The sequence below is a fragment of the Agelaius tricolor genome, unplaced genomic scaffold (assembly GCF_023055355.1).
Source record: "Agelaius tricolor isolate 1412-34295 unplaced genomic scaffold, bAgeTri1.0.p SCAF_3, whole genome shotgun sequence".
Classification (NCBI taxonomy): domain Eukaryota; kingdom Metazoa; phylum Chordata; class Aves; order Passeriformes; family Icteridae; genus Agelaius; species Agelaius tricolor.
In genome coordinates, this window is record NW_027269263.1 from 6961002 (window position 1) to 6981095 (window position 20094).

At 46.1% G+C, this 20094-nt stretch overlaps 1 protein-coding gene across 1 annotated transcript in view; it reads right to left on the reverse strand.

Moving 5' to 3' along the window:
• Window positions 1–11012: 11012 nt before the first annotated feature.
• LOC139587776 (potassium voltage-gated channel subfamily KQT member 1-like) overlaps window positions 11013–20094 on the reverse strand; it is a 410234-nt gene continuing 401152 nt past the window's right edge. The window contains exon 17 of the mRNA XM_071422333.1: window positions 11013–11783. Within this exon, the coding sequence (XP_071278434.1) occupies window positions 11649–11783 (135 nt within the window). The 3' untranslated portion in view covers window positions 11013–11648. The remainder of the gene's footprint in view (window positions 11784–20094) is intronic.

Consider the following 20094-nt stretch of genomic DNA (forward strand, 5'->3'; position numbering starts at 1 on the left):
CTCGGCTGAGCTGTGGGCATTTAAAAATCCTATCACTAAAGATGTGGATGGAGGGCTGAGATTTTCCAGAGCCTTTAAGAAGTGCTGTATGAGGCACTTGGATTCCTGTGTTATTAAGATGCTTTTGAAGCTTTTACCCAGGAGAGACTAATTTTAGGCACCCACTTTTGAGAATCTCAGCCAGAAGGGAAACAAACCACTGATAAAAGTTAGAGAGAGTCTGTGTTTTGGAAACCAACCCACAGTTATTTACACGTCTGTGCATTATCTTGTGCTGGTCACTGGTTTTTTGTATGTGTATGTGTGGTTTGTTTGTGTTTTGTTTTGTTTTTTTACAGTGCATCTACCACAAACCTCAACTCAAATACGCCCCAAACACCCAGGCAGTCCCCAGCATGCTGGGACCCCGTCCAGGGGGAATGTTTTGTAGAGGAGGAGCACACAGGATTTAAGCAGCAGTCTCCTGATGCACAGTGGGCTGCTGAAGGTTACCTGGCTCAGTTCTCACCTCATGGCAAGTTCACAGCTGCTCCCTGGCTATTGAAGGTGATGTGGTGAGTGCTCAGTGTCAGAGGCACCGAAGGCAGCGAAGAAATCTGCTACTGCAGAGAAACTTGACTTTGACCCTTCCCCATAACTAAGCTCCTTTTTTTTTTTTTTTCTTTTCTTTCTTTTTTTTTTCTTTTTCTTTCTTTACATTCTTTCAAGAATTGTGAGGCCCCAGAGACTTGAGGGAAAATTCATACAGCTCAGGTCATTCTACCAGTCTGTGCAGCCATTCAGTCAGTAATAAACACTCTAGCAGAGCAATGATTACTGGAATAGTAGGGGGCATTCTAGCCAGCAAGCCTCATGAAAATGATAGACAGTTGCTGAAATCAAGAGAACTACAAAGCAAAAGAACAAAAGCATAAGTAAGTGAATCAGTAGGCTGGGCTCAGAGACGTGACATACTAAGTGCTGTGCCTCCTATAAATTTGGTGAGTTGATGATTTACCATAGCAGGGCTTTTCAGTAAAGAAAATTAAAACTTCAGGAGGGCTCTTCAGTTCCAAGAAACAGCACCAAGAGAAACATACCCTTTATGTCACAACAGCTGACTTGGTATTAAAAGCATTGATACCAGTGAATGAGCCTGGAAGAGGCTTCAGACTCTCTCAGTCCTATTAGGGTTTAAGAGCACCAGTGCCAGATCCTGCAGTTCTTACTTGAGCAAAGCTCCCATTGATGTGTTCTTAATCTGGAAAAAGTCAACATGGATATTTATGGAGCTGTAGTGCCTAGGGGCTCTAATAAAAACTGTGCTAGACATTGTACCTATATTTAGTAGCAGCCAGTTCATGTCTCATAGAATTTGTGGTCTGCATAGACAAGACTGATAAAGCAGATATGGGGTAGGAATTGCTGGTTTTCCTGTTTTACAGATGGGAAGTGAGGGTTGGAGATTGCAGGAGGATTTTCAAAGCCACATAGTGATGTTGGGCATTTATTTCTCCTGCATTTTAAAGGGAACTGGACTTAGAGATGCCTTGGTGGTGTTGAAAGGCTCAGCTGAACACAGGCATCCCAGTTTTGGCGGGATGACGGGAAGTCTGTGACGGATGTCTAATTAGTTTAGACCTAGACATTCCAGGCCACTCTGCCACACCAGAAACATCCATTTTTGGAAGGAGTTTGCCTCAACTTAGGGCTGTAGAATTCTGATCTATGGACAATGGCAGCTGCCAGTGCAGCATGGGTGTAAAACCACAATGGTAGAAACCAGAGTGAGAGGGAAAGGGGAACCCTCATATCCTCAGCTACTCTGGAACCTCCTTTGTCTTTGGTTCAGGTGGCTGCCCCTTCCTGCCTTTTCAGAAGCCACGTGAACCTAACCAAGGCTTGGATGTGTCATATCTGCACAGCTGAGCCCAGGATGGTGAGCTGTAAGGAACTCTTTTAAGGGAAATTTGGCAGCTGTGCTTGGAGCTTCTCAGTCCATAGAAGCCTCACCTGTCACTGGGACTTCCTGGCCGATGACAACCACCATGACTTGGAAAGAGACCAAGAAGGTCAAGAAAAGAGCTGGGAAAATTGGAAAGGGTTCAGAAAAAAGCTCACCAAGGGATCTGAAGCCTATGAAATCTGCCTTGTGATGGGAGTCATCAGAAGCTCCACACATTTTAGTCAAGGGAAGACTGCAAAGTGATTTGGTAGAAACATGTGAGGGCAGTGACTTCTAAGAAAAAGCAAGATGATTTACTCTTAGTTTATCTGACTCCTCCCTGTAAGACTCTGTGACTGAAAAATGCCTTTGGAAAAACTTGGTCACAAAATCCTATTTATTTTGTGAAGGATTAATTTCACCACTAGAACAGCAGATTGTCCATCACCGAAAGACTTGACAGCAAATCTGAAGCTTTTCTCCAAGCCGTGGCCTTAGCCAGGCATGATGATCACTGCACTTTTTAAAGTCCTGAGTTAAATGGAAGTTTGTTTATATGTGACTATTATATATTTTAAAAATATGATAAAAATAACAGCAGAATAATAGTAATAGTAAAAGTCTGAGTTAACAAAAAATGGGGATTAGGTGCATGAGTGAGAATAATGAACTACACTGGTGTGTGAATACAGAGTCACAGCATTTTTATTCTGCCTTTTTCCGTGCATTTTGCTGCTCCAAAAGTGCCCACTGTCTTCAGTGGAAAAGCCTTTGATCCTAGACAAAAAGGCAAGACTTGTCCTTTTAATGCCTTCCTTTCCCCTCTCCCAGTGGATCATCTGGAAGACAGAAAAATGGCAGAGTTTTACCACAGGGGTAGAGGGAGAGAAAAACCAGCATCCCTCAAACACCCACCCAGCAGCCCATGAACACTGAGGGAAAAGCAGGGATGCTGTGTGCTGTCAGATGCTGGGTTCCCCTGCACTTGCCTCCTCCCCACCTGTTCCAGCCCCTCTGGAAGTGTAAGATGGGATTTCAGGGAGCGGTGTCTTTGGGGGGTGAGGTGGCAAGGCTCACACAGCCAGGATAAAATGTCCAGGTGCATGGAGCAGGGACGTAAACATTGAAAAAAGAAAGAGGAAAAAGAAGAAAAGGCTCGTGTGTGCATGCACACAAATCAATAAAAAGTGTAATGCATCTTTCTTTAATTAAATCCCACCCTGAATTGGCTGGGCAGCCCCGACCTCTGCCCCTCCAGTTTGCTGACTGGCACAGCTGTTAGTAAATCACCTGCTGGGGCTGCTCTCCAGGGCTTTAAAGGTCATCTGTCAGCCACTGCTGGGGAGAGATAAAGAAGAAAAACAGAACCAAAAAAGTCTGGGGTGAAAAAAAAAAGGCACTTTATAAAAGCAAAGCCATTTGAGTGCTCCAGCTTTTCCAATGTTTACGTTGCTGGCACCTGGGGTTGGGGGGGCATTTTATTCATCCAATTTCCCTGACTCTTTTGCATGCATTTTGCCAAGTTTTCAGCTACTTTTATACTCCTTTTGCTTTAAGCTTTTCTCCCCTGCAGGGAATAGGAATAGCTTGAGCCTGGATTTATTCCTGTGTGACTGGGTCCCTGTCAGTGACACCATGGTCTCTGCTGGCCTCCTTACCCCCGTGGACATCTCCTCCTCTCACACAGAGCAGTCAGCCCTCACCTCCCTCCCTCCCTGCTCCAGCTGATGCCAGGAGCAGCCAGAAGGAGCTGTGCAAGCTCAGCCTGGTCTTTCATTTCCAGTGGCTCCAGGCTCTCCACAGCAGTCACCTCAAACAGGGCTGCCTGTTGAAGGCATGATTTCACCCAAACTGGGGAGCAGAGTGGGTGGAGGGGGGAGCACACAGAGCAGCTCCATCCCAGCACATGAAAGAGCATCAATGTCATAGGTGATTCCTTGCCACAAACCACTCCTTCAGCTGTTTATGCTTGAAGGGATAAGCTGGCTTTGTGCTTATTCAACACTTTCACTGTCACCTTAATTTTCAGCCTCACGCAAGATGCTGCCGGTGAAAAACTATGTTATTTTTGCAAAATGGGTACATGGGCAAGGCCCAAATAATCTGGGAGTTTTTCCCCACCTGATAATTACCGACATATTTTCAATAGCTTACCATTTTGATTCAGCACTGAACATGCAGCAACGTTGTCAGGCATTGATCCAAGTCAGGCAGAAACTGCAGATTCTGCTGCAGTTGCCATTTTTTTTGCTTTGGATTCATTCATACATGAAACTCGAGGGAAGCTTAGGGATCTGAAGACCCACTCAAAGTAGTGCTATTCACAAAATGGATCACAGTCACTGGGCTCCTCTGTGATGTCTGTCTCTAGTTGTGTCTAAGCTCGGGTTTTCCATGGGATGAAAGCTACTGTCTGCCATGTAATATATGGCTTTGAAGGTCGCTGGGAAATTTTTACTCCAATTCAGAGCTCCAGTAAGGTTGGTGAAACCAGGGTTTTTTTGAAACCTACCGACTGCTTATTCAGACACGTGGTAAGAGAGCTCAAGCCAAATTCATCCATGGCCTAAGTCCATGACTCCAGTGGGTTCATGTCTGCTCTGAATTTCACCTGCTTTGAGCACAGACCCATCAAGTACAAAACCTCTCAGTGGTCTGTGTCTGCAGAAATATTCCTTATTTTCCCTTCCCATGGGAAGGAAGGACTGTAGCCTGCCAGCTGCAGCTCTTTGGATCATTTCTGGGTTGATGCTGAAGTTTATTGCCAGCTTTCCTAAAGCAATAGCTTTCCTTATCTGGAGGACTGGCTTAACTGGACTGTGGTGTGGGGAATTGCATGATAACACAGAGGGGAGAACGCACCAGCTCAGTGAAAGGGACACCCATGGCTCTGAGGATGGAGGCTCTGCTGCTCTCTTACTGCACTCTGGCTGTCTCCAGCCAAAGCAGCAGCTCCCTGGGAGCTGGCCAGTGGGCTTGGTGGAGTCCAAGAGTGATAACACTCACGGTGTAGCCAAACTGAAGAGTTTGGCACAGCACTGATGTGTAACGGGAGCTGTCCCTCGCTCTTCTTGGCCTCCTGACCTGCTATCAAACAAATGGAAACTTGTACTTACAATACCAACCATTGGAAATAGAAAGGAGGGAAAAATCAGTAGCTGGCAGGATCGTTTGTTTAGGTTGGAAGAAATGAGCTGTTTAGTGTTTCAGAAAGGGGAAAATTCTCAGCAAAGAAAACAAAGGGAATAAGGACACTGAATCAGGCAATTGTTCTTCCACACAAGTGGTCCCCTTTCCCCTCATGTTGATGATACAAACCCCAGCCCCTCCACCAGGAGCATTGGCTGCTTGAAGGGCCTTGCTGACCAGGGTGCTAACAACCCAAGGTACAGAGCTGTAAAGAAGAAAAGCTGCATTTTAGCTAAGCATAAGTAATGCTCAACAGGTATTTTTGAAATGTGAATTTTCCCCTCTAAGGCTGAGGTGAGTCTCAGGCAAACGCTTTAAGGCATTGTTGTTGAAAATTATGATTCTTTGGCTAAAGAAAGAACAACCTTTGCCTGTCTGATTGGCCAGACAAGGTACAGCAGTTACATTAATCACAGAGCTCAAAAATTCCCTTCCCCTCACTGCTTATGTCAGGTCAGTCCCTTGCACGCAGTTCCACCCACCCTAGGGGGAGATCAAACAACAGAATGAAGATGAGTTAAAATTCTGTTCACAAACCCACATGTGCCAAATCCAAGCCCTGAGACAAACGTGTGCTCAGCCAGGAATCCAGGCAGAGACAGTGTACTTTTACAGAGTCATTTGGGAGCCACTGTAACCCACAGGGAGGGCTAAACACGAAGTAGTAAGTGTTTTGGCAAAACAGCTCCTTGTAGGGAGGATGCTCTTGGCTGTGTCTCTCTTTCCTGTCTAACAGGCACTGTTTGCTGGATGACAGGGAGGGAGCTGCAGGGAGCACATCCCCAGCAACAGGAATCCAGTCCAGAGCTCATGATCCTCTGGAGGTTAGAAAAAGGATGTGGGATAAGAGATAATGACCATTAGTTAATTAGACTTTTTTCCTCTCTTTTGGTGTCTGATAATCTACCTTGGAGTGTCTTTTGACTGACAGCAGAGGTTGCTTTAACTGAGAAAAGAGGTTGCTCTTCAGGCTGGTTGAGAGGGACTCAAAGCTTTTCCTACCATGGAGGAAGCACAGTGCCATCTTGGCTGGGCTATGCTGCAGCTAGAAATGATGTCTGAGAAAGATCTACCCTGGGCCCTTCACCAGGCTTTTCCTTGGCCATGACAATGGTTCTAGCATGTACTCCTTCAGAATACTAAATAATGCAGTTTTGATGTTTGGAATTCTTTACCTGGTGGCATTTTACACCCTAAACCATGGTTTTCTTTTTAGACACATTGTTCAGATTGTTCAAATGAATGCTGAATGAGCTCTGCTGTTTAGGGCTGCATGAGATACAGCACTTCCTAAATGTATTGTCAGTCCAGACCCTTCAGGGCTTAGGTTGGAAACATCAATGAGAAAACGTCTTGAGCTACTGAGAAAAGAGGCACCCAAAGAACCCTGCTGATTTGCCATAGCTACTGAGCTGGGAATGAAGCTGTCCTGGTCCTACAGAGATTGCAGGGACTTCCAGCATGGGTTCCTCTGGTGATACCACATCAAGGCAGTTGGATGAAAACATCCAGGGCTGCTGGATTTGCTGGCCCATTTCTGAAAGGGGCAGCTGTGTCTGGAGAGTCTTTTTTCACTTTTTACTCTCCAGAGATGAAGAGGGTGTTCCAGATGAGGCAGCAGATTTGTGATCTGTCACCCATATCATCTGTTCTGGGGGCACAGTTACCTTTTCTTGGGAATGAAAACCCCCAGCTGATGGAAGCTGAACTTTTATTTCCCTCACTGCTGCAGCCTTATCATACACAGGACTTTAATCCCACACATCACTTAAGAAATATCACCATTAGAGATCAGAGTACACATCACTTAAGAAATATCACCATTAAAGATCTGAGTACACGTTTTGAGATAAGATTGGTTCGTGATATTATTACTGACTATGTAATTATGGAAATGAGAAAATAATCCCCTGGGGCTTTGTTGTAATGACTTCTGAGCATCTTGCATCATCACAGGCAGACAGCAGACTTCAGGATGTCATGCATTATTCGAAGGAATGTGGAAAATCTTGTTTGGGTTGGTGTCGATGTCTCTGGTAAGAGAGGACACCATGTATCTTCCACAGTGAAACTGGATCAGGTAGAAAGGCATGTGATCTTTTGGAAAAAAGGAATCTCATCTTTACTTGATCTACACTCTTGTCTTTTGATGCCCTGGTGAACTGCACTCCTGACAGCTGCCCCTGCTGATCCTGTGGCCTTGGGAGACCTTGGCTGCCTGGGCTGTGCCTCTGTTCTGAGTCAAAAGGCAAAGTGGGACCTCTGCAGATGTGGCTGCAGTGCTGACAACCTCATGGGCTGTGCCCATTCAGGCACTGTCCCTGTTCCACTGGTGTGAGAGGAGGGGCTGTAGGAGTGACCTTGTGAGCGCTCCCTGCTCAGCAGCTGCACTCCCACCCAGCAGAAATGAGTAGGATGAACACCAGTGAACCAGAGTCACTACAAATGGAGATAAAAACGCACACATGGATTTCCCCTGGGAATGCCTTCTGTAATTCTGGCTTGAGTTAGAGCCACTGCCAAGGGGGAATGCATGGTAGCACCTGTGTTTTTACATGGGAGAACAAGCAGGACCCTGGGGCTGCTGACCAGTCAGCCTCACCTTAGTGCCCAGTAAGATCATGGGACAGATCCTTCTAGAAGTCCTGTTGAATCATATGGAAGACAAGGAGGAGATTAATGAGACTGAACACGACTTCAGCAAGTACAGTCATGCCTGACTAATCTACTTACCTTCTACAGCAGTGACAACTGAGATCAACTACCTGGACTTCTTCAAGGCCTTTGATAGACTCCCCCTTGCCATTGCTAGTTCAGAATTGGAGAGATATGGATGGAAAGGTACATAGACAAGGAATTTCCATGGTCTAGATACTTGCATCCAAAGAGTTTCAGTTTACAGATCAATGTCAAAATGGAAACCAGCGATGAGGGAGTTGCCTCAATGGTCTGTACTGGGAAAAACCTACTTAATATCTTCCTCAGTGCCCCCTCAGCAGGTTTGTAGGTGACAGAAAGCTGAGCCAGGCATGGATGAGCTTGAGGGAGGTGATGCCATCCAGAGGCACATGGACAAGCCTGAGAAGTAGAACCATGAGAACCACATCCAGTTCAACAAGGCCAGGTGCCAATGCATTAATATAGAGTTTGTATGCCTGTACCAAACCATCTTTGCTCAGAAGAAGGATCAGGAAGTGTCACCCGTGGTCATATCAGTGCTAATTCTGTGTACTTTCCCCCTGGGCAATCAGAAAGATTTTGCTAGATGGGAAATGGGCTTCTGTCTTAGGTGTGGGTGTGGACATTTTCTTAAGTATGGCTAAGCTATGTTGCTTGAATTTTTTTACCATTAATCTCTTCATATGGTGTGAAAATGGGTGTCTCCCACCAGGCTTCTTCCTTCCTCCTGCAATTGGCTCAAGCCACACCCTCATCTCTCTATTCTAGCAGTGGGGACTGTCCTGGTCACAGGTCCTGCCACACTGTGGTGTCCACAGTGCCAGCTGTAAAGCGGATGTATGGCCGGCACTGCTGGATTTTAAAACCTGTGAAGGCTCAGGCTCTGGCCTCACTCAAGACTTGCTGGGGAAACCCTGGCATGAGTTTAACACAGACATGGGTGCATGCACACACGTGTACAGACAGTCTGGCACACATTCTGTTTTTCTGGAGGGACCACTGCGTGCCTCTTTATCTTCTCCTCCCACCCACTCATCCCTTCTGACACTCACCATAGCTGTGACCACTTGTGTTCTATTCAGCTGGATTTTCCAGGCACTACAGAGTAGTAGGTGTTGCTATATATATAGTGCCTAAACACTTCTGTCGAGGCTGAAGAGCAAGTAAAACACTGTTGCATTACTTGGTCCACCAAGTGATCAGGATATCCCTCACACAAATATCTGCAGTGTTGCAGAAGGAAATGTCACCTTGTGTTGGCCACAGCTGTCCCTGAGCTCTTCTGCTGAAAGCTGCGCTGCTCCCCTTAAGAATCTCTGTGGCAAAAGGATCTCCAGGCAGATTTATTTTCTTTTGCCTGTGGCTGATGAAACAGTGTTAACCCTAATTTGGTGTCCAGCTGCCATTTAGCTCTGGCTGGCCACAGTCAGGGAGGTTTTATGAAGGACTATTGCAGAAGCTCATGACCCTGACTGAAACCCAGGAGCAGCTCAATGCTCTGGCAATGATTATTTACTGTTTTTCCCATGTTACATGCTGTATTTGGTCATGTTCAGTAACTCTGCAGTAATCAGACAAGATGGAATGGCGGCTTGTCAGCTGATTTAATTAAAACCACATTGTTTCTTTTTTTTTTTTTCTTCTTTTTTATTGCCTCTCACACATCATTAATATTCTGTCTAAGACGCGCCTGCAATCTAAAGATTGGAATCAGTCTCATTGTGCTCTTTCCAAGCTTGAATTCCCAGACACACAAACCTGGGAAAGAGTTTTAAAGGGACAGGTAATAGTTAGAAACTAATTTGATTACATTGAAATGGACCACTCATTTGTCCAAATAAATGCTTATTAAGGGACCAGTCTTTCAGGTTGCTTTTAAATGCAATGCAGGCTTGGCTTTCACGGATATGAGTGGGAATAGAATATATTTAGGATTTCCCAGGAATCAGGTTTTTGCTCTGCAGTCTTCTGCTCATTCAAATGGTTGGTTATGCAAATATATTAAAAAAACTCGAGTAAGTAACACTGCACCCATTTTAGCTTGGTTTATTATTTGGGTTTTCAGCAGCAGTGCTGTATTGTCCATTTTCTGAAGTGCCAGGTAAGTTCCATTTCACGGTGGCAGTGTTAAGGAAACTCCCCAGTCAGGCCATTCCCTCTGGGACTCTCTGGCAGTGGCACTCCCAAGGCCAGAGACTTTCTGGGGCTGAAGGCCCTTCCTTGGCCTGGCTCCCCACACCCCCCACTCACATCACACCAGCTTTGCCATGGCAGAGACGGCAGAGTCCCAGATGCCCCATTCCATAGAGCCACTTCTTCCTGGGGCAGTGACACAGAAACAGCCCAAGCTGCTGCCTCCAAGGAGGGACCCCAGCAGAGGAACCCCTGGGATTTTATCCCATCACAGTCTCCCTGTGGCCAGTGCCCATCTCCATGTCCATCCACCTCGCTGCCATCACTTGTGTCCATCTCCCTTGTTGTCCAAAAGGTTGGCAATTCCCAGCTGCTGCTGTGTCTCAGTGTCCATTCACCTGGCTGGCTGTCACCTGCCTTTGTGCCCTTTGTCACCCCAAAGGTCAGCAGTTCATCCACTTGTCCTGGGCTCCCACCCAGAGCTCAGCCTGTACTTCAGCCTGCATTTAAATCTGCATCTGAGCCTGCATTTAAATCTGCATCTCAGTCTGCATTTGCATCTGCAGCTTGCCAGCCCAGCTACCTGCACCAGAGGTGTTCCTCAACAACAGCACGTCAGCCAGCATGTGCACTCGATTTACAGCCAGATTACAAGGCAAAAAATAAATCTAGCATTTAAAATCATACACAGCAGTTTATTTAAACAGCCATTAACTTTCATCAGCAGTGTGTGCATTTCTGTTTTCTTTAAGGAGCCCTGCCACTCTCAATCACAGCTGCAGCCCTCCTGCAGCACCCTGCTACTCGGTGGCTTTAACCCAGCTTCACTGATAGCTCATAGCCAATTACCATACAGGTTCCTTATGTTAAAATTAAGGCAACTGGAGTCAACAACCTCAGCTGAATGAAGGTAAAAGCTTGAGAACATTTTGCATAACAGTCATCAGAGTAGCTGATAACTATTACAGTGTTCTGGTGAAGTAAGCCTACGCAGATCCTATCTCTCCTGCCTGTCTGTTCCAACATGCATCTCATCTCACTGGCAGCCCTTTGCTTTAATTAGCTGAAGTCTCTGCTTCAGCCTTTCATATGTCAACCAGCCTGTGTACACTTCCATATTTTTAATCAGTAGCCTGTTGTCTTTACTTTGTCATTCGCACTAGCATATAAATCTGCCCTTCTTATGATCCTCACTGCTTGGTAGAAGTCAAAACATGCTGTTTAATTTTCCTGTTCACTGATTTCCATTTGTTTCATGTTCAAATGCTGGCTCCTTTCCCCCTTTCGGGCATGCTGTGAGCATTAAACTTAGTGATTAAATGCCAAAAGAACAGTTCTTTTCCCCTCCTGTGCCCACAAATGGGTCATCCTAACCCTGGCTGGGATGCTTCCCTTGACAGCGTGCCCTGTGCCTGTGTGCTCAGCCCGAGTGGGGCTGGGGGATGGGAGCTGGGCTGCTGCTGGCTGGCAGAGTTCAGCTAAAATAAAATAAAACAGGTGCAGAACTTATGTGTGCTCTCCTAAGGTCGTGACTGGCTTCTTGCAGTTTCTTCTCTTTTTTTTTTTTTTTTCCCCTGGTATTTTTTTTCCTCATTAATCTACTACTGCAGAATATTCCATTTCACCCATGACACAGATGAGGACACCAAGGCTGAGAGATACCCAGAGGTGGAAGAGCAGGAGGGTCCCGTGTGGCTGTCCCCTGGCTTTCACATTTCCTGGGTCACTGGGGGGACTCTGTGGGTGTCTGGGGATGTCTGACAGGTGGGGTGGCTGCCCCTGGCATCTGTGCCTGCTCGCCCAGCTGAGCCTGGAGTGTGCTCAGGATGTCATCCAGCTTCTGGTCCATCTGCATGACCTGTTAGGGAATCAGAGAGCAGAAGAGCTGTCAGATGGCTGCAAATGCTGCTGGTGAGAGGCATTCCCAGGCCAAAAGCAAGGAAAAAGCCTGGCAGGGAGCATGGGCATCTGAGAGCCACCCCCTCCCTGAGTTTTGTCCAGCCTGCTGCTCTGGAGCAGCTGACACTGCAAAGTCAGAGGGACAATGGCAGCAGAAGGACAGGACACTGCAGGCCCGAGGACTCCATTCAAACATTTTGTCTCTCAGCCTTTTCCCAGGGCTGATGATGATGCATCCTGCAAACATCTGCCCTGAAACTCTCCTTCACTCGCTGGTTTATTGTGAATGTTTTTTTCCCAGTACCTCTCCCAGCCCTCACCACCCTTGCTGGTAGGACATCATGCTTTCCATTACTGTCCTGGGAAATGGAACAGCCTCCCCTCCCTTCACACTGTAAATGGGTGCCTCAGTGATACATGTTGCAGTCAGAGATCCTACCAGATATGGTGTTTATTCCCATGCACTTTTAGGAGGATAGCCTACTAAAAACCTCGTATTAACACCAATGACTTCATTAAAAAAAAAAAAAAAGAAGAAACAGCCACTCTATAGGAAGACATGCTAATTCCTTCTCTCATTTCTTGGCTTTCTAGCTGAAATTTCTCATCTGTAGTCCCTAGTAGAGGAGTCTTTCCTAATTGTTATTATTATTATCATTATCATTAAGCAGGGAGAGGCAAATAAGAATTTTTAAAGGGAAGCTGCACTCATGCTTCCTAGGATTTTTAGAGTTCTGATCTTTTTTTTAGGAGCACATAGCTGGCATTCACCCCTTGTGCTGGGAGGGCTTGCCTTCACTGCAAATGGCTCCCACTCACCTCAGCATCACCCAGTGGGACAGGCTGGGGGCTGCTTGACTTTGCTCCAAAGGCAGAACTATGGCCAGCATCATGTAATCAGCTGGGATCACTTCTAATGATGCTTGAACACAGTGCAGCTTTGTGTTATAGATGAGCCCAAGAAAAAGGAGCATTTTGAAGAACATTGAATGGTTCACTTTACAGTTATCTGCCGTGAAACTATGAGCCTCTGCAAACTGTGATCTGTCCCAGTGGGTCTAATAAACTTTGATAGCAAACCTTTTAGAGTGATATCAGATCTAAACTGAGCTTTCATTAAAAAGGGAGGCAGAGAGAATGAGAGGGAGAGAAGGATTCCAGCCTTTTTCTGTGCAAAGATAACTTTGGAAATGGCCATTGGCAGTGGGGACTGAAAGCTTAGCAGGCTGAGATTGCTTTAAAAGCCAAGGCAAGGAAAATCACCTTATCCACTTTTGCCTCTTCTGTCTCTTCTCACTCCAAGTGTTGGCTCCCCTGTGGGCCCCTCAAACCTCAAGGTACCAGGAGCTTATTCAAGTTCTGTCTCTTTGGTAACCACTATTCTCTCCTAAATACAACCTACAGGGGAAAGAAGGAGTAGAGAATCTCTGCTACATCCTAGAGGGAGAGACGTGCTTGTCTCTCTTCCATTTCTGTATTTACAACTGCTAGCTTCTGGTAAGGAAAGCCCTTCTCCCTGCCTCTCTTTAGGTGTGTGGGTTATCTGAGGCAGTGCTCACAAGCAAGAAGGGAGTGTTCAGGATGTGGGTTGGACAGCAGAGACCTTCACTACAATTTCTGCCTTCCAGGTGCATGGCCAGCACTGCCTGAGTGGTCCATCACTGACAAAAGCATTGACACTGCTCTGTCTCAGGCACAACAGCCCCAAATTCTGCTCAGCATTGACTTGGCTGAGAGTCTGAAAGTCACTAGTGGTTTAAGGGTTAAGCAGCATGGAATTAATTTGAAAACCACAGCCTTTATTTTCTCCTCCATTCTTGAAAAGCCTGTTTGGCTGATGCTGGTAATGACTCAACAGAATCTTTCTTAAGCAGAAATGTTGCTGCAGAGCAGAAACCAAAGCAGAACTAATGTATTGCAATAGGGTACAAAGAAGTGTAGGCAGGGAAATGGGATCAGGCAGATGAAAGCTTTTTTGGGGCTTTCTTTTGTGAGGCTTTGTTGATTTTGATCTGCACGCTTTATCTTAGATAAGCTATGCCTGCATATTCCATATCATTTAAACTCTGCTGGATTTCACTGTATTTTGCCAGCTCAGTGAAAGAATGTGACAGGGAATAATTCTGTGCACTCTATTTTCCAGGAGAAGAGGAGGGTGGAGAATATTCATTTGTAGGGATGGAAATCCTTACACAGGGGAGTAGGTGACACTGCACTTCTGTCACACCTTCCACATGAGGATCAGTAAATATTTCCTGAACGCCAGCAAACAAAACTGCACAGTTCTCCTGTGTCAATCATACATGGGAAGGTTTTAATGATAATTTTTGAGATTAGAAGCAGAAATTAAGTGCAAAAATTAAGTGGCCCATAGGAGGATGTAGTCAGCACCTTGTGGAATTGGAGGTTTTTAAAGAAGGGTCTGATCTGGAGGCTGGTTAACTCTGACCAGGCAAAAGAAGAGCTCTGGACACTTGGCCTGAGGTCAGTAGGATGAATTGCAGGGTTAGAGGAATTTTCATGTGGCTGAAGGTTTTTTCCACAGGAGGGTCCTGGTTTCAGGTTTCTCCAAATCCACCTCACAGCTCTGACTTTCCCTAAGCCCAAACAGAAGCTGCCTGTTTCGAGCAACACCCCCAGGCAAGCGCTGGGAAAGGGTTAAACAGAGCAACGTGTTTTTCAGATAAGTAAAGTGAGAAGCCATCCAGAGCTGGCTGCAGAGTTTCCAGAGAGATGTGATATGGCCCTCACTGGCTCAGTGGAGACAGGTGAGCTTGGCAGCTGTCCATGGGCAAATGGCAACAAAACTCCCCTTCTCCCACCTCACAATAGCGCTCCGGAGATGATCTATAAAATTGTTAAAATGCTTTTATATCCTTTCAACTGCCCTGTAGAAAGGAGACTTGCAAAAGCAGTTTAAAATATTGCACTGTTGTTATTGGGACTGTGAGGTGAGCTGAAGGAGTGTTGAAATGTGTATTTATTCTAACATCCCCCGTTGAAAAGGGGCTGGACTCCATGGACTGTTAGAAAAAAATGCAGGACTGTTAGAAAAAAAGCAAAAAAAGCAAAAAGGCACAGCAAGCCACAAAGTCAGTCAGACCATGGGGCTCAAGGTGTCCCTCCCCTTCACCTTGAGCACCAGATTGGCTTTCAATATCCATGGGCTGTTTGAGGATACTTTTGAGCCTCTGTCTGTGAGAGCTGGTGATGCTTAAATACGTCTTTTTACTTCAGTTGACTCCTGCTGCAGAAAAGGCTTGTGGAGAAAGACCCCTGGCATGGCAGCAGGACAGCTGAAGAGGGCTGGGTCATAATGGGGGTTTGCCACATGCTGGACAGATTCCACAGCTCCCATGAGAGCTTTTTATTCTGACATATTTTGCACACACAAACCATAAACAAAATGCTTGTGTGGAAAACAGTCGGAGTAGCCACATGGTCCCCCCCAACTCCTGTCAATTTAGGCCTGAAAAATCCCTCCCCTTGTTGGTTTGGTGACACCCCTAGGTTTTGTCTATCTTTTTAATATGATTTATGGAGGCTGGGGAAGCCAGTAGCAATTATGTGCACACAACACACTGACTTGAACTATTTCCAGAGAGGCAGCAGAAGGGGAGGATGGTCTGCTGGAGCACTGGAGTAAATCTGCAAACCCACAAACACACTCACATGTTGCTAAGGCAGTGAAGCTTTGCACGAAAAGCTTAACCCCACAGATTACATAAATTTGCTGTCACCTCCTGGAGGCTGTGCCCTCTCCCTCCCTGCCTCCAAAGCACCAGAGGCCTGAGCTCAGCCCACTGAACACCCCTTCTCTAGCAGTGCAGAACTCTGTGCTCTCCAACTCTGTGCTCCTGGCTTTACCATTTCCTCTGTTTCCAGCCCTTGCTGCAGGTCCTGCTCCTGAGATAGCTCCAATGAATCAGGATCCTCTCTCTGCAGCTCTGACTTAAACAGCTGCCTGGAGGGTTTTAACACCAACTGCTTGGGAAAGAGTGGTTTGATAGGCAGGGTTTATTTTGTATGGACAGAAGTGTGCATATGAACCTTAGTCTGCCATGAGCTATTTCTACCTGCAGGTATGTGATTCTGACACTCCCAGCTTGTTATTTGTGATAGGTCACCTAAGGCCAGTTTGGTATTAATGCATTAAAATCAGATGTGATTTAGTTGAACTGGTGCAATCCATTTTATGGATGCTCCCATTTCTGACTCATGTGACATATTGATTTAGCTTAAGCTCGTTATCCAGAAATTTGTACCATTTTCACATATTGACCAGATCTGTCACATGAGGTTTCTTCTCATTCCAGATGGTGGATTGATTTGATTAGATCCTGTGTTTAGCTTTATATGCACATCTGGTCTTGTAGCTTCTCTCTGCCTACAGTTACACCCAATTATTCAAACTAATTGCCTATTGTACACTTCGAAGCCTGAATTGTTTGTTTTAGGAATTGCTTTATTTTTTAGCATGTGGATTTATTGCTGCCCAGAGACTGCTGATTCTGGGAAGGGACATCTTTTGTCTACAGCACTGCCTGCAAAACTGCCTCCCTCTCACCTTGCTTGTCCTGTTAGAGATATTGCACTGAGGTGGAATGCTGAATCCACTGAAACTTTTTTCCCCTTCAGCAAGGCCAGACAATGTCAGTGTTGCATTAGCCTGCTGGTAGCTCTGAGGAAGCCAATGGCCACAGCAGGCACAGAGGCTGGGATTAGCCTGGGGAGATTTCTCTTGTGCAAGGTGTGGCTCTGGAGCAAACTCTGAGCCCGCTCCAACTAAGTGCTTATGGATGTGCTTGAAGCATGTGAAGAGTCTTCCTGAGTTCACCAAATATTTAAGTGCTTTGCTGGAGTGGAGCCAGAATGGTCAACAGTTTGCAGGATTATACCTTTAGGATAAGCTTTTGGAGTCTCCTAAGTACTCAAAGACACATGTGCCCAGAGATAGAGCTACACCACCATTTCTCAGGTCTCTGGGGAGTAATAATTGTCATCTATCATGACATACTGCTGGAAAAAACCTTGGCATTCATATTAGCAGAGAACTAGCAGCTTGTGCCTCTGAAACAACAGGAGGGCTTTGATGAGCAGGATCCCATGAACAGGATCCCATGACCTGGCTGGTTTTGGGATGAGTTGTGACAGAGTTGGAATTGGCGTCAATTCTACCACGATGCTGTAGATAAAAAAGCAGCACTGCCAGGTGGGACAGACACAGGGAAGCACCTCACAGTGGGACATCAGTGTCCTGTAGCCACAGCTGTCAGCACCACCAGGCCCAGCACTGAGCTATGCTCCCCTTGCTGGGCTCTGCTGAGGGTGCAAACAGCACAGACACACCAGCTCCACACCAGGAGCTCTCGCAGTAACCTCAAAGGTCAGGTAAACAGGTACATGAGTAGAACCTAAATAAGCTCCACTTCTATGCTGTTCTGGCAGATCCAATTCTTCATGAACACATAAAAATATATGAACCACCAGACTGTCATATTTGACTTATTCTGTGCACCCCTTAGCAGATATCAGCTGTTTATTTTCATTCCATGGGACTTATCTGGATAACACCACCATTTTCCAGGCCTCCCTTCCTTTCTCCCAAACATCCCCACCCATTCTTAGGTCAGGTGTTACCACCTCTGTCGGCCTAGGCTACGGTAATCTTTATTTTAAGTATAGCTTCATTTATTTTGGTTTCCATCTACCTTTCCTGTTTCAATGAAAGCACAAAGTCTGTCCCCCTGCCCTGTGCTCCTGGGGTATTTCCTGCCTGTACCCTTTCAGTGAGCATTTTATTTTTGTATTTCCCATGCCACAGCTGCACTGATGGAGCTCCCCAGTAAGACCTGTGTCTGTGGTTGATGTTTTTGGTGTAAGATGCCTTTTGCTAAGCAACTATCACAAGTTGAGCCCTGGCTTTTTAAAGCAGGCCTGGTCAGCACTCAGATTATGTGTTACTGCTTTGGGGAAGGTGTGATTTATTTTTTTAAAATGAATTCTCGCTTCCTAAACAAATGAGATCTGGCTGATGATGTATCTGTGTGTATATTGCTATGGCAGCTTTGGATTAAGCTGGCCAACTTCAGACACTTTTGCCAGAAAATCCTTGCAGATAAAAAGTTCATACAGATTTCTGAAAGTTTGGCACTTGTGCAGAAGACAGACATCCAAATTAGTGCCTCTTTGAAGGAAGGGCAGAAGAGGAAGGTGAACTGTATTATTAGACCCCAGAGAATCCACACAGGATGCCCTGACCACAGGAAAAGCTTTATTCAGCTCTTGCCCCTTATTAGCCTCAGATAATCAACCACAAAATAGAGAGTCACAGGAAACCAGGCAGCATAATTTCTACTGCTCCCAGAAGTACTTGTTTCTGGCTCAAGAAATTCAAGTGGTGCCACTCTCTGAGGGTGGACACGAGGGTACCTTCCCACAGCAGCAGCACCCAGCTGCCAGCTGGGCTGGACTCCTGTGAGATATTGTCACATTTCAGCTCTTTGCACGTGCACCTGTCTGTATTTGTGTCTGCAGCCAGTGCTTTCCGACATTTGGAATTTGTTCCCCCCAGCAGGTGAATGGGACTTTGCAGAACTCTCTGTCTCCCAGGCCATGGACATAAATGGATATTTTTATCGTTGCAGGACGTTTTGTTCCTCACCCTCCTCTGGATCCTGCTCAGATCCTCCCTGTAATCGTGCCATCTCTCCCTGTGACATGGCTGCTCGGCCACGCCCGGCATGACGCACTGCCCTGCCATTTCTCAGCTCCTTGCATTGTGTGGCTGCAGGTCCTGCTCAAAGCCAGCCTGGAGACAAACAACAGGCAAAAATAACACAGCCAGCCCGGCCTCAGAAGTGGATCTGCAGCCTCTGTGAGTCACACTAAATTTCACAATAAAGCCACCTTGTAACTTATCCTCCAAGACGCTGATTAATTTAATTTTTAAATCTCCAAACAATACTGGACAGAGAGGAACAATAAAAAGAAAAAAGCAGCACTGAGTACTCTAGTGGTGCCAAAGGAGCACTGAGAAAGGAGTGACCTTAAGCCTTTCACTCAGCATTTTAGATGGGTGTGATGGACTTGGTGTTTGCATCTCACCTAACCCCTTGAATAGATGGTATCAAGCCTTCACTATGGCTTTTTTCAGCTCAAATAAATCCCCTCCATGAGAATGACACCTAACCACACCAGCCTCATGGCTAGATAGGGTTCACCAGTTCCTGCCAGGGGGAGGTTGCTTTGGGCTGTTTCTTTTCAGCTCAGTTGCAAGAATAACTTGCTGGTACTGAACCCAGTGGGAGAATTCCCTTAGTCCAGCCCTGCTGACCTGACATACCTGATGGACTGTGAGTGCCAAGGTAATTTTCATGCACTTTATCACAGCTGTTGATGCACAACTGCTCTTCATTCACACACACAGACACACACACACACACACAAATATCCCTGCTTGAGATTATCAGCCCATCTTTACTTGTAGGGTGGAGAGAAAGGCAAAGAGAGAGGGAGTGTTGTTATTGGGAGGAGCACAGGCATAATGGTGATGGAGATTTAGATAGCAAGACATGTAGGTACTAGAAAAGTTCCAGGCAGCTCTTGTAGGACTTGACCAGGAGCTCAGAAACCCAAGATCCAGTCTAGACCCCAGGCCAGCCTCTGTGCATTGAGCACAAGTCACTTCTTGGATGAGCATTATCAATATTTGTTAACCATGTGGATCACATAATCTGTCATTTCCTGTCTTTCTGACACGAAATCACTTGAAATTGGATAGGTTTCAGTCTTGGAACAAAACAAAAGACAAACAAAATGTAGCAGTAGTCTAATGTGGGGGCTGAAATGTTGGCTGTAGGAAGGAAGTTGTGCTGGCAAAAGAATATTGGTCCCTGTTGGCAGAGGAAGGATGAGAGAAGATGGTACCTTTGCCTTTCCTAGTGTTGGCTCTTTGAGGATTGACATGGACACAGCAGAACAAGGTTGGAAATGTGGTGTGCTGGTCATGCCAGGAGGAAAAAGGTGACCAGGAAACAAAAGGATGATGGTCTGGGGATCAGAAGCTGTCACTGGGAGGCCACTGTCCGGGCCTCTCTTTTCAGCTTACACCATTTTAGCCAAACCCTGTAGCCAGACTGAGGGCTGGTCTGTGTGCAGATTTGTGCTGCTGTCAGAAAAACCAAGCTCACAACATGCCCTGGCCATTGGGGAGCCTGTCCTGGGCCCTCATTTTGCTGTGCCCTGTTTCAGTGAAATGAATCCCAGGA